Here is a 14,532-nt window from a genome sequence, read left to right as displayed (position 1 = left end):
TTTTTGAAACCTTTTTATAAAGAGAAAAATGCTTCATAAAAATATTCAAATGAGGGTCTGGCACTTTTGGGCAGAACTATGGTCGCGCTTGGCGCTCTAGCTATTGATAGTTACGCATTCCACTTAATCATATTATGCGCTCCTCAACAGATCTCGGCATAGACTTGCACAGCCGCACAGTGCGCTTAGGTTCCCGACCGTGCATTCAGCTCGCTCTTGTCTCGGGCTTGCGCAATTGTGATCTTCAGTGCAGGTGCGGCTGTGTGAGACTATACTAATTAAAATTTAAAAAAGGTTTTTTTTGTGATTTATAGCATATAGTTTTTTAGTTTTCAAATTAATTAAAAATCAACATGATTAATGAATTTCCTATTTTGTTTTGGTCATTTTGATACATAATATCTGACAAACGGGGTGACTATGGCAATGTTTATTGTAGTGTAGCGGGGGATTTTTTATTATACTGTATTGGGAGATGTAAATGTATTTTTCTGAATATTTGTTAATATATTTTTTTGTGTGTTTGTTTTTACTTTATATGTCCCCCATGAGGTCATAAAAGACCCCCGAGGGACATTCTCTACTGCGAGAGCAGTAGAAAACTGCAATGGAGTCTAATGATGTCTCTGTAGACTTCGGCCCTGCGCCCGCTAGTATATTATTGGTGGAGGGGAACTCCTGGATGGTATATTAACCCCTTCCCGCCACAGCCCTTTTTTTGCGTTTTAATTTTTCACTCCCACCTTCAAAATTCTATAACTTTTTTATTTTTCCATGTCCAGCGCTGTGTTTGGCTTATTTTCTGCGTAACAAATTACACTTCAAAATGGTGGTATTTAATATGCCATGTACTGGGAAGCGGGAAAAAAAATCCAAATGCAGTGATATAATAAAAAAACGCATTTGTGCCGTATTCTTGTGGGCTTGGATTTTACGGATTTCACTGTATGCCCCAAATGACTTGTCTTCTTTATTCTTTGGTTCAGTACGATTACGGGGATACCAAATTTGTATAGGTTTTATAATGTTTTCACACATTTACAAATATTATAACCTCCTGTACAAAATATTTTTGCCATGTTCTGGCGCTAATAACTTTTTTATACTTTGGTATACAGAGCTGTGGGTGGTGTCATTTTTGAGGCTTTTGATGACGTTTACAATGTTATCATTTTTAGTACTGTATGATCTTTTGATCACTTTTTATAGAATTTGTTATTTTTTTTTAAATGGCAAAAAAATGCCATTTTCAACTTTGGGCGCTATTTTCCGTTACGGGGTTAAACACAGTGAAAAAACGTTATTATACTTTGATAGAACAGGCATTTTCGGATGCGTCGATACCTAATGGGCCCGATTCTCGTTTTCCCGACGTGTTACTCGAATTTTTCCGATTTGCGCCGATTTTTCCTGAATTGCCCCGGGATTTTGGCGCACGTGATTGGATTGTGGCACATCGGCGTCGGCATGCATGCGACGGAAATCGGGGGCGTGGCCGTAAAAAAACCCGACGGATTCGGTAAAACCGCCACATTTTTTAAAAAAAGTGACGCTCAACACGCGCTTACCTGCATCCAGCGTAGGACGGTGAACTCCGATGGTCTTCATCGCAGCAGTAACACCTGGTGGACGTCGGAGGAACTGCCTTAGTGAATCCCGGCCGGACCCGAATCCACCCTCTTTTTGAAGCCGCCGGTGGCGATCAGCGGGAAAATACACACAATGTGCAGCAAAGACTTACCGGCTATGGAGATGGTTCAGCCCGTGAGCCCTCTCCATGCACCCGGCTTGTGACATAGTATTACGTCACATGTTGGTAAGGGGTTAATAAGGGGCTCCCAGACAGTATATTATAAGTGGGGGGCCCCTTAATTGAAGACTTCTAGACAGTTGGAGGCTGCATAACCTTGTATTGACTAAATTAACTATTAGGATGAGTTTCTATGGTGCATATTAATTACTGGGGAAACTGCTGACTACATATGGATTGCTGAGGGGGTTGCTGCTCTGCTACTTTAATTAATAATGGAGTGAAGGGTTAGGTACATACTAAAGAGTTACTGCTTTGTTAAACATTAATGAATGGGAGCAAACAAAAATTAATAAGAGGTAAATTAAAGATGTCTTGTGTGAATTCTCTAGCAATAAGTTATAGCTGGAGAAGTTTTCACAGCTCTGCAAAGAGTTTGTATGTTTTCTCCGAATCTGCGTGGGTTTCCTCCGGGTACTCCGGTTTCCTCCCACACTCCAAAACATACTGTTAGGTCGTTTAGATTGTGAGTCCCATGGGGACAGGGACCAATTTGACATGCTTTGTGCAGCACTGCGTAATCTGTGTGCGCTATATAAATAAAGAATTATTATTGTTATTATAGCTCTGTAATTGATGGAGAAAAATTGTCATCTTTGAGGAGTCTGCCAAGATGAAGACCTGGACAGATCATAGGCAGAAGGTCTGAGCTGATGTCTATATCTGCCTTATGGCAGCCCTGGTATGCAATACATTTTTGGCACTAAAACAATAATAATAATCTTTATTTATATAGTGCCATCAAGTTCTGTAGCGCTTTACAGATATTATATTGTTATGTTCAGTTATAAACCCAGCTGGGATATATTTATGTAATTACTGCAATATTATTAATTATTAATATTGTACAGGTATGTGGAAATTGGTGTGGGTACATACATATATGATATATGTCTATTCTGAAGAATAATGTGCAGGATGGGGCCGGCATCAAGGATTTTGGAATATGGGGCCCTCAAATCTAAGTTCACAACTGGGCTCACTGGGGTCTTGTTACGCCATTGTAAACTGGTATATACTTACTATGCTATTATATGGAATGAATTGAACACCTCCAATGATATCACGTTTGCTGCATGTTGTGCCACTGTGTTATACTTTATGGAAGCAAATTGAAAATATGTGGAGGAGGGCAAGAATGTAAGGCTTTGCTGTACAACTGTTAGAAAATGTATTCTGCTTTAAAATGTCATGACACTGTAGGTATCTTGCTCATTATGCTATCTTTTCCCAATAAAATATTTATTTAAAAACAGTTTTCAATTACTTTTTGGCACCCTAAATTGGCAATATCAAGATGTACAACTAGCCTGGAAAAAAACAAGCTCTGAACCTTTAAAATTGAATGAAAAGTAAAGGTTATGGCTTTTAGGAATTGACAGAAGAAAAAAAAATAAAACATGACCATGTTCTGAGCGTCAACACAAGCTGTTAGTGTAGTAAAAGGAACACAACCTTAATATTTAATATTTGTATTATTATTCATATGTGCCATATTACATAACAAAAAATCAATAACAGAAAGCTGTCCACATATAAAGTATAAAGTCAAACATTAAATAATAACATTTAATAATAGTAAGAATAATCTTTATTTATTAAGCATCAAATTCCGTAGCCCTTTACAAATCATTTGGGACTAATAAACAGGTTGGATACCGAAAGTGGGTACCAAATGGCAGGATTGCAACAATCTCTGTGTGTGTGTAATGACCTAGTGTGGTCCTGTATTTGGTGACCCAATATAATCACGCACCTAGTGTGTTTTAGTCCGGAAAAACTACCTGTCCTCCATACCGTCCGGGTTGGTCCGCTTCTGTTTTTGTGCCATACCACTCGGTTTTTTATTGTATTTTATTTATTTTGTACCCGTATGTTAGTGTAAGCCTGTTGGCACTCGCCTTCTTGTATAAAAGACTCAATTTTATCATTATTTATTTAGTGTTTGTCCATTTTCCCCTGCAATGCAAGGGTACCCCTGTTGTCAAATCATAGGGGACATATACTAAATATAATATTACATTACAGAGTACAAACAGTCATATGGAACAATAGGAGTGAGGGCCCTGATCACTAGAGCTTACAGTCTATGAGGCTGAGGGGGTGACACAAGAGCTTACAGTCTATGAGGATGAAGGGGTGACAAAAGAGATTATATAATGGTCCAGCCATTCTTTGTAGGGGAACTGAATAGAATATTTTAATAAATAAAAATTCTGATGCTTGAAACAGCCATCAGCCATCAACCTAATTATAGGTAAGTTCATCATTTTTGTATAACCAGCATGCAGACAGCAATAGGGCTCACAGACTACCATATAGACAGTCATATCAAAGTTCAATGGTCCTGCTTCTAATGTGTAACTATCTTTATAGCTGCAGAGGATTCTTGGATGTTGCTTCTTCTGCTCCATGGATTCTTCTTCTGGCTTCCTAATGTTATGTGACTAATGATGTGTTTCATTGATCTGTTTAGAAAACACAAAGAACTTATCAATATCCTTCCCCTCCATAATGTAACACTTTGGGAATGGCTCTTAAATTGACTCTCTTGTCCAATAAGGGGGCAAAATGATTGCTCCCAAAAGTACCTTACACGCTGCAGAGCTATGAAATGTAGTTAGAAAACAACCGGCAAATAAGAGTCTCAGCAAAGGAAACAGGCCGACATACAAATTTCTACCAGTCCTAGTTGTAAGGTAGTTCAACCGTATTCCTTGGTATCTGTCCTTACTTTAAGAGATCTGTCCCCAAAATATTCAATCTCTATCTTTAACCTAGATTTGCAGATGGCATCTACTAGTGACCAGTGATCAGATATTGATATAATATTAGATGGCACTACACTATACATGTCTGTCACCAGCTATTACTTCTAGGATTCAGATTTAGATTTTTTCAGATCTGAAGTTTTATTTGGTTGACAAATGACTGACAATACAATTACCAAGTTTCTATGATAAAAGATTACATTGTCCAGTATTATTAATGGGCGATGTGGGGTATATTACTTAGTTGGGACAGTGGGGGACATTAATTAGTGGGGATGTGGTAGACATTAATTAGTGGGAGCTGTCATTACTTGCTATGGGGGCTTTGGGGACATTAATTGGAATGGGACTCTGGGACATTTCTTGTTGGGGCCTGTGGGTACATTACTTGGTGGGAGACATTACTTGTAGGGGTTGTGCGGATATCACTTGTAGGGGACATTATATGGTGGGTGCTGTGGGAGACATTAATTGGTGGGGGCTGTGGAGACATTACATGGTGGGGGCTGTGGGATACAGTACTTGGTGGGGGCATTATTTGGTTGGGGCTGTGGGAGACATTTCTTGGTGGGGGCTTTGGAGAGATGACTTGGGGACATTACTTGATGGGGGCTGTGGGGACATCACTTGCTGGGGGACACAATTTGGTTGGGGCTGTGGGCCGCATGACATGGTGGGGGCTGTGGGGGCATTAGTTTATTGGAGGACATTATTTGGTGGGGGATGTGGGAAAAATTACTTGGTGGGAGAAATTTTTTGGTGGGGGCTTTGGGAGACATTACTTGGTGGGGGCTGTGGGGATATTACTTGGTGGGGGACATTATTTGGTGGGGGCTGTTGGGACATTATTTGGTGGGGGACATTATTTGGTGGGGGCTGTGGGAGACATTACTTGGTGGGGGTTGTGGGGACATTACTTTATGGGGGATATTATTTGGTGGGGGCTGTGGGAGGCATTACTTGGTGGGGGATATTATTTGGTGGGGGCTATGGTAGACATTACTTTATGAGGGACATTATTTGGTGGGGGCTGTGGGAGGCATTATTTGGTGGGGGCTGTGGGAGACATTAGTTTGTAAGAGCTGTGGGGACATTACTTGGTGTGGTCTGTGGGGACATTACTTGGTGTGAGACAACATTTGGTGGGGGCTGTGGGAGACATTACTTGGTGTGGGACAATATTTGGTGGGGGCTGTGGGAGACATTACTTGGTGTGGGACAATATTTGGTGGGGGCTGTGGGAGACATTACTTGGGGGACATTATTTGGTGGGGGCTGTGGGAGACATTACTTGGTGGGGGCTGCTGGATACATTATTTGGTGTGGGTTGTGGGGACATTACTTGGTGGGTGCTGTGGGGACATTACTTGGTGGGGACTATGATAGACATTACTTGTTGGGGGCTGTGGGGACATTACATGGTGGAGGAAATTATTTGGTGGGGGCTGTGGGAGACATTGCTTGGTGGGGCCTATGAAGACATCGTTTAGTGTGGGCTGTGGGAGACATTACTTGGTGGAGGCCGTGGGGACAATACTTGGTGGGGGACATTATTTGGTGGGGGTTTTGGAGACAATACTTGGTCGGGGTTTTGGAGACATTACTTGATGGGGGCTTTGGGGACAATACTTGGTGGCGGCTGTCAGGACATTATTTGGTACGGGCTTCAGGAGACATTACTTGGTGGGGGCTGTGGAAGACATTACTTGGTGGGGGCTGTGGGGACATTATTTGGTGGGTGCTTTGGGAATAACACTTAGGTGCTGTGGGGGACATTATTTGCTATGGCGGATGTGGGGGCATTAGTTACTAGGTACCGTATGAACATTACTTATTTAGTGTGGGTGCACTATTCATTACAGTGTTATTATTTAGTGTCTAGCAATTATTTGGTGGTGGAACATTATTATTCAGTCAGGAGGGGAATATTTATTCAAATGTAGGAGCATTACTCAGTGTATGAGTCACATTAAGGGGAAATTAGTGGGAGGCACAGGTATTACGTGTGATTTGCATTATTACATGTTAGGCCACATTTAAGGAGCATTGTAAGTTGGGTGTCACAATGATGGGGTTATGTAAAGTATGGGGCTTCTACATCAAAAAATTGTGATGAGGGGGCACCTTGTGGGTGTGGAGGGGGTGTGAAAGGGAGCTCCAGATCTAAGCCTCATGATGTATCCGCAGTTCATTTCAATCTGCACACCATTGACACCACAATATAACCTCTTCCCAGACTTCTATTGATTAATAGAACAATAACCATACCTCAGATGGCCTAATACTTTGTGGGGGTTAATTTATCATGGGCTGGTGCTCGTGTGCCAGTGTATGATAAAGGCCATGTCGCGCCTGTTGTAGAAGATACATCATGAGGCTTAGGCTGCGCTGTCGGGTAAAACTACGGCAGGTCCAACCTGGCATAGATTTGCTTAAAAACTGAATGTTCATAGGTTTTTATAAAGTACACAGGTACAGGGCACAAATTGTTATTGCCATATTTCATTGCTTCTATGCCAGAAAACTATCTTGGCATAAAAACACAAATAATTATTTTTTTACAAAGTTACATTTTTTTAAAGTAACTATAAATTGGGTCTAGAAAAGGTGTTTTGAGCTGCCCGCTCACTCATGTCAACCATTAAATGTAGGACGCCAAATCCTCTGTGTAGTCCGGTGCAAGAGTCGTCCAAAGAGAGTTGTCGGTGATCTCCATGTAAACTTGAAAATAGTAGAGATAGGACCGGCACTCCAATCTGCTAAAAAATCTTGATTCTTTATTTCATCTCCATAAAATAAGGTGCATAATATACGGAGACCAACGCGCTTCAAACAATTGTATGTCTGTTCTTACTCATGGTCAGACCATGAGTAAGAACAGACATACGATTGTTCGAAACGCAGAGGTCTCCATGTATTGTGCACCTTATTTTAAGGAGATGAAAGAAAGCATCAAGATTTTTTAGCAGATTGGAGTGCCGGTCCTATCTCTACTATTTTCATACATTTGGACTGCCCACAAACGTACTGGCCAAAAAAACAAAGGGAAATTCTCAAATTCTGTTATGATAAAAAATATTAACTTACCATTTTCTAGTGGGGTCAGAGTGTCATCAAGTGACTGTGACTTTTCTGTTTAGGTCCGCACCACAGAGGTGATTAGTGCACAGCAGCTCATCATTTCTGTGACCAGTCAGTCTTGTACTGTATGTTTACAAGTTACAGCTGAGACCATTGACAGGAAAGGCACAACATCACATCATTGTGTAGTGGCTGTGAATGGTACTGCAGCTCAGTCCCATTTTCTGCATTAAGCAGAGAGTCCTAATGACTGGTCACAAATCCTGGAAAAAAACTTTTTTTATCTTTTTATACAAAGGCCTCTAAATGTGAAAAGGAGGCACCTGCCACATCTACAGATGTTAGGATTAGGCTTCTGCATAAAATAACAGTGACTCTATAGGATTGTATTTCATGCATTCCTATATGGTTGTTGTTGAATGGATTGTCTAAACATGACAACCTTATCCATATGCCATGTCAGCTGAGACTTTCTCTCTGATGTACCTGACCTGACAATGTAATGCAAGGACGGTCTTATACATTCAAATGACAAGATAGAATACCAACAAAGTCACCACACTATAAATATCTGTACCCTCAGCCTTTATTATAGATGTAATATGGCAATAAGACAATTATATTGCTGCATTTACAGCTATGTGTCTATGTCACATAATGCAATATTAGAACATAACCTCATTACCAAGTCATTAGGGAAACTGAACAAGATGTTTTTAATGAGATACATAACACATTGCAAATCTCTGCACAAAGGGTCCAAGGGTTAATAATAAAGAACACATTTCATATGTCTTATAATATATCATACCGAAGCATGATTTTTTTTATATATATATATCTTTTTATAACAGATACCAACACAGTAGCATTATATGGTATTTTTGTGTAAGAATTCATTTGTTTGCTATTTAACAACAGATTACACCTTATTACACATAATATGACCGTGTAAGAAAATTTACACAAAATCAGAATTTATCATATGCTCTGAATATTTTAGAATATATTGGGGCACATTTACTTACACATTTAGTTCACTGAAAGTGCATTGTCCAATGATAATGCACTGTGTCGCGATTCACTAAGATGCGCCCTATATCCTGCATGTGTCGCTTCCCACTCAGGTCCGACAGAGTTCACTATCTTTTTTGTGGTGCATGTAAGTGCATGGGCTTGCAACACAATTTGGAAGGTAAATCCCGCACTCAGTCCAAATCAGTCGGATTGTCTGACAGCATGGTCCCCAAATTTGTGCCGCATGGAAGCCAGCGCAGCTGTGCCATAAACAGACTGCGTGCGTCAAAATCCCAACACAGACACTTACATGTTTTACAGAATCCCATCAGTCCATGCGTGCAGTCAGCATGCGAGCTAATACTATGTGAGCTAATACTAAATTGCAAATTAACATTTTGCCTTTTTTGAATTTGTGTTTATCACACCTTACAGGGACACATTGGAGAGACAAATGGAGTGATAGAGTGCTCAGTGGTGCTTCTGGCTCATGCATAATCCACTACCGCAGCAATTCTCTGCCTACTCCTCATGCTTTACAAAGAGTGTCGAAACGTTGCATGTATCTCTGATGTATAAAGAGAACATGCTGCTGCTTTTTCCTAAAATATATGCAAAATTTAGTCACTTTTAAAAATCCTTCACTTTGTAGATTGGTTCCTCCCAAGTCAGGAACCACTCAGTACCTCCTTTAATGGCTTTGTGGCTCCTCCTCATAGTTCCTGACATTGCCACCCCCTTGCTGTTATCCATAAAATCTCACTCTCTGCACCTATACTTCTCCTGATGCTCCTGCTCTCTTTTACCCTCATGTTGGTGCTTCAAATCTTGTGCATCATTGTTCACTCAAAGTTTCGTGAATGTGGAGTACACCCAAAAAAGCCACAGCCAAAGTGTCAATTGAAAAAAGGGGCGATCAGGTCCAGTACATCAAGATGTCGATGGCAGAAACTAAGTGGAGGTGCTTGTCTGCCAGCAAAGGATCGGCTGAGTGATTTTCAATTTGCAGAGGATGGTTCTCCAAGAAGCTGAGCTACCGGCGCACCATCTTCAACATATGCATATATACCAGAGGTAGGTGAGCACTCTTGGTGCACAAATTGTTTTTTTGCTGACAGCAAATTACCTGTTGTAATTGTTTGGTAAGAATGGGACTAGGGTTACTTGAGCCAACATCTCATAGCTCGAAAGGCTTCGTAACAGGTGCTTGATATGTCTCCATTGGAGGTACACCACTGGCTCAAGTGTGAAAGCTCCCATATGGAAGTAGTTTTAGGCCCACGTGCTACCTGTTGTTTCACTGGCTAAAAAATGCTTCTTTTATTTCATTATGAGCCACTAAACTCAAAGAAGAGAAGGTCCTATTCCTGCCTAAGTTTGCATCTCAGACAGACTTTTCTCATGTCCGGACCGCACACACACTTGGAATGTTTGTGGCATGCGAAGAGCACATGCCCCTGTACAGGTAGACTTATACAGAGCTAAGCATCTCCTAATAGTCAACTGTGCTGCTATGCATAATGAAATATGGATTTATTTAATAATATGTGTAAGCCAAATTTCTTTCCTGATAGGTTCTCATTATACTTTATATTGAATGACAATCTAAATATTTTATTATTAAGACAATTAGAAAAATTTCAAAAGAGAGTTACCACTGTAAAAGGTATTATGCTAAATGTATTAATTTATACAATTTTCATTTTTATTTTTGAAACACTATCAAGAATCTATGTATCCAATGGATAAAATGTATTAAGATGTATTATCTTAATCAGGGCACAATTACTAAGATTGTCGGAAACCTCACTAAAAGTCCTCTTCCGTGTATAATGCTGGGTGCGACTGATTTATTAAGATTGTGCACCAGAAATCATGAATCTGTTGCTTCCCTGCACTTGCCCCACAGAGTTCACCTTTTTTTTTGTTATGCACCTTTAACATAGGGAATGCGACAGACTTTGCATGTTAAATATGGTACTCGGTACGACTACGCCTCCTAATTTGTGTCGCATGGAGGCTAGTGCAGCTGCACCACAAAAGGTTCATGTGTGACACAATAGTGGCGCAGAAACCGTTTTCACCTAAAAGAATGTGCAAAGTCTGTCAGAAGACCGCTGCAAAGCCATTAGTAAATGGGCCCCTATGTATGTATTAAAATTCCCCCTGGCATCCCATATTTACTTGGAGGCTTCGGCCGCTTAGTAGATATGAGCTCAAACTCTGTCAGGTCTGACCTGGCGGAGATTTCTGCTATAGTCTCTGCTGATTTTCTACCCCCGTTCCATGCCCCAACATGCGCAAAGTGTGTCTCGGAAATCTCGGAAAACTGCCAGAGAAGGCATAATAATCTCCCCCAATGTGTCAGTTTGCTGATCATCCGATCAAGTTTAAGATGATGAAATGATCGGTTGTTCTAGGGGGTAAAATGTTTTATGTTCCTTTTCCTCCTACATCACTAAAGTATGTAACGTTCTGCCAAGTATTGACTTATAGCAACAATATATGGGTATATTAATAAATCATATAATCTATATTAAACTAAATTATGAACAACATACATGGAATTCATTAAGAATTAGAGCATTCAATAAATTCCCCCAAAAAATCTGTGAGAAAACCAACCAAATTGTGTAGAAAAGAATAAGGGGTGGTCTTTTAAAGAATTTCATTATTTAACTTTGATTTGGGAAAAATTTGTGATAAAATGTGGAGTACAAGTTGTATTTTTATTTATGTGTTCTCATCTTTTGAGGAATATTGAAATAGGATCATAGCTAAAGAAAACTGTGTGCAGAATATGTAAGTAAATGGATGACAGCAATAATGATTGGTACATGAAACAGTATAGCTTGTTTACTGAGTTGTAAAAGTGTATCATTCTTCATACACCTTTCTGGTAAATGAAGCTTCTTTCAGATTTTGTGTTGCAGTTTAGCTCCTTGTACTGGAATACAAATGTACTACAAGTCCAGTCTTCCTGGCCAAGAGTGGAGCTGTTCTACATGTACAACACTTGATGAATATATATACATTATATATTGTTAAGTGGCCATTTTGCATTCCCTTCCATTGTCAGATATGTCTTTCTTATGAATATTTATTATACATGAAAGTAGGTAAAATCTAGATAAAAGAAGCTTGATCATGAATGAAGCAATATGGGAAAATATGTTTTATGTCAACCCATTTGTCCACTTTATACAGTTTTGCCCTGGTCAGTGTCTATCTGCATGCTTAGCACATGAAGTCCTTATAATAGTTATAAAGAATCTGAGTTACTTGTACCAACAGGACTTGACATCTTAATTCCGTAAGCTTGTGGGAGACTCCTTATGAAAGAAGACTTTACAAAAGAGAGCAGGTCTTTATTTTTATGTTCACAAGTGTGCAAACAGAGAGGCTAACAGAACAGAACAAAATGCAGAGCAGATGCTGTACATCATTTTACCAGTGTAAAAATCATGATCACCCACATTCTTTCCAGATGTTGTGTTGGTGCATGGTCACTTCTGTGCATTGTCTTTGGAGTTTGCTTCTATAAACACTTTAGAAGGAAGAAGTTACAGACAGCACCTCTTGGACAATTACATAATTTCCCAATCCTGGAAGCCTTCCTGACTGCACACTGCTCCCCTACATCACACTGAAAAACAAGGATTTAGAATTCACATTCAGAATTTCAGAACATTATAATTTGTAATAATAATAATAATAATAATAATAATAATAATAATAATAATCTAACTTAGTATTGACATGCAATATGGAATAAGGTATTTTTTTCCAAATGAATACAAGACTAAAATGTCCATAGTTACATTTTATGTGTTTCCCCTGAAAATATATATAATGTTAATTATAATAATTGTTATTATTATTAAATATATGTACATCCGTTGACTATTACCTTCTATAATCAAATTAAACCTACAATTAAGATAACAATAATTGTTATAATTGTTATTATTATTAAATATATGTAAATCACTTGCCTATTATCTCCTAAAATCAAATTAAACCTACAATTAATATTTATATTGCTATTTATCCTATATTTTGCATTGAATTCTACACATAAAATCCTCACTCAGACATACGGGGTACTGTAAGATTCCCACCATCTTCCTATAACATATAGTTATTGCAGCTAACATACAAGAAAGGGGATTGGGGTCTGAAATATATCAACATGTATTGTTCTAAATCCAATGATCTTACCACAGGGACCTGTCCAAATTTCTTTTCCCAAGAAGGCATACGTTTACTTTGTAACTTCTCCAAGACTTCTTGCAGAGCTCCCAGCTACAAAATACACATTGATATTCAGTAAACACCACTATAGGAAAGGCTAAAATAGAGGCGCATCAGAGCTTACAATCTAAAGATCTTACCAGCTTCAGTGCATACACACAGAACATATAAAATAGCAGCATCTTTCGTTTTAAAATGTAGAATTGTATCATGTTTACAATATACTGCTACGAAAGTAACAAGTTGTTGCACAGAAACTGAAGCTCAGGTAACCCATGCACTGCCAGACAGCATAGTTGTACAATGTGCACATACAAAGGGACCTGTGGAGCTATCCTCTCTATCCTCAAACAGCTGCTGTAGGATGCATGCAGAGAAATACTCACCAACTCTTTCTCACTAGAAGGAATGGCATCTTTGGGGTAGAAGTCTCTCAGTGCCCTGGTCTCCAGGTCTGAGCTGTCCTCCTGCCCACATACAGCACTGATGCCCAGGAGCAGTAAGCAGCTGCCCAGGGTGATAAGGCGCACTCTGGAGTTGCTGTCCATGGTGCTGATGCCCAGTTCTACTCTGTGCAGGATAAATACAGCTGGCACCCAGTGGGCACTGTCTTGGCTTTCTAATGAGGGGAAAGCTCACTATTTATCTCTTCCACAGGGATGTATGTTGTTATTTTATTTGATGAACTCCTCCCATTGTGACGCCAATGAGCAGTGTGGGGGTGAAGCAGTCAGCTCCTGACATGGGTGAGCTTTTGTTAAGACATCAATCAGAGCTCCCCAGGCTATACTGACATGGCACACAGGGCAGAAAAGACTTATGTTTCCTCTGCTACACTTCAAACCAGTTTAATATTACTTTGGCAAATGACAGTTTCCAGCCATTCCTTTTTCTTCAGCTTTGGCTGGAAATGATCCTTTTCTGTGATCACATTAAAGTGAATGTTCTGCCTGTAAGCACTTGCAAATTAGGATTTCCATATGGATGTAAATTGCTGTGTTTAGTCATATCTACTATGATACAGTATGATAACCTTCAGGTGTTTTGCTGTAGTTTAATGTCACAAGAGAAATAGATTTTAGAACAAACAGTGTGACATGAAGAAATAGATTTTTGCTGTGTTTGGATTAGGAGTCTCAGTAACTTCTGTCTGGCAGAACAGTAAAGATTAACCCCCCAAAGGTTTATTACATGGAGTGCATTATGGGTGCCCTAGGGCTCAAACATCAAAGCTGGATGAAATGTTCACACATCACACTATGTACTTGGATTTCTGTTCCCAAGTGGTGATCCCAGGCACCAGGATGCCATAAGTCTGATATCATTTTATCTGTGTAAACCCCTCTGAGGATCGGGTGTAGATATTATCTTCATATAGATAAATATAATACAAATCCCCAAAGTGCTGCGGCTCCTCAAAAGGAGGGGTGAAGCACCCCCACATGTCCAGGCTGGACCTTCAAATAGTCATAATGCAAACCAAATTACATTAAACACCATATTCAGCATGCTGTACCATAACAGTGTAACCATTCCCATTCGGCAAACATCCGGCTACCCAGTTGAGCAAAACGGACCCTAAAAAGCCACATACACTAA

General features: G+C 39.6%; 1 protein-coding gene across 1 annotated transcript; it reads right to left on the bottom strand.

Annotated features, from left to right (window-relative positions):
* Positions 1–12,032: 12,032 nt before the first annotated feature.
* On the bottom strand, positions 12,033–13,583 carry LOC140127547 (cocaine- and amphetamine-regulated transcript protein-like). The gene is made up of 3 exons (XM_072148364.1): positions 13,320–13,583; positions 12,901–12,984; positions 12,033–12,325 (listed from the first exon to the last, which is right to left on the bottom strand). The coding sequence occupies exons 1-3, from the start codon at positions 13,479–13,481 to the stop codon at positions 12,218–12,220; spliced, it is 354 nt and encodes a 117-aa protein (XP_072004465.1). The 5' UTR covers positions 13,482–13,583; the 3' UTR covers positions 12,033–12,217.
* Positions 13,584–14,532: the final 949 nt, after the last annotated feature.

This window comes from Engystomops pustulosus, chromosome 4 (genome assembly GCF_040894005.1).
Source record: "Engystomops pustulosus chromosome 4, aEngPut4.maternal, whole genome shotgun sequence".
NCBI classification, from domain to species: domain Eukaryota; kingdom Metazoa; phylum Chordata; class Amphibia; order Anura; family Leptodactylidae; genus Engystomops; species Engystomops pustulosus.
Note: the sequence above shows the minus strand (reverse complement) of the source record. Positions and strands in the feature narration are given on the sequence as shown.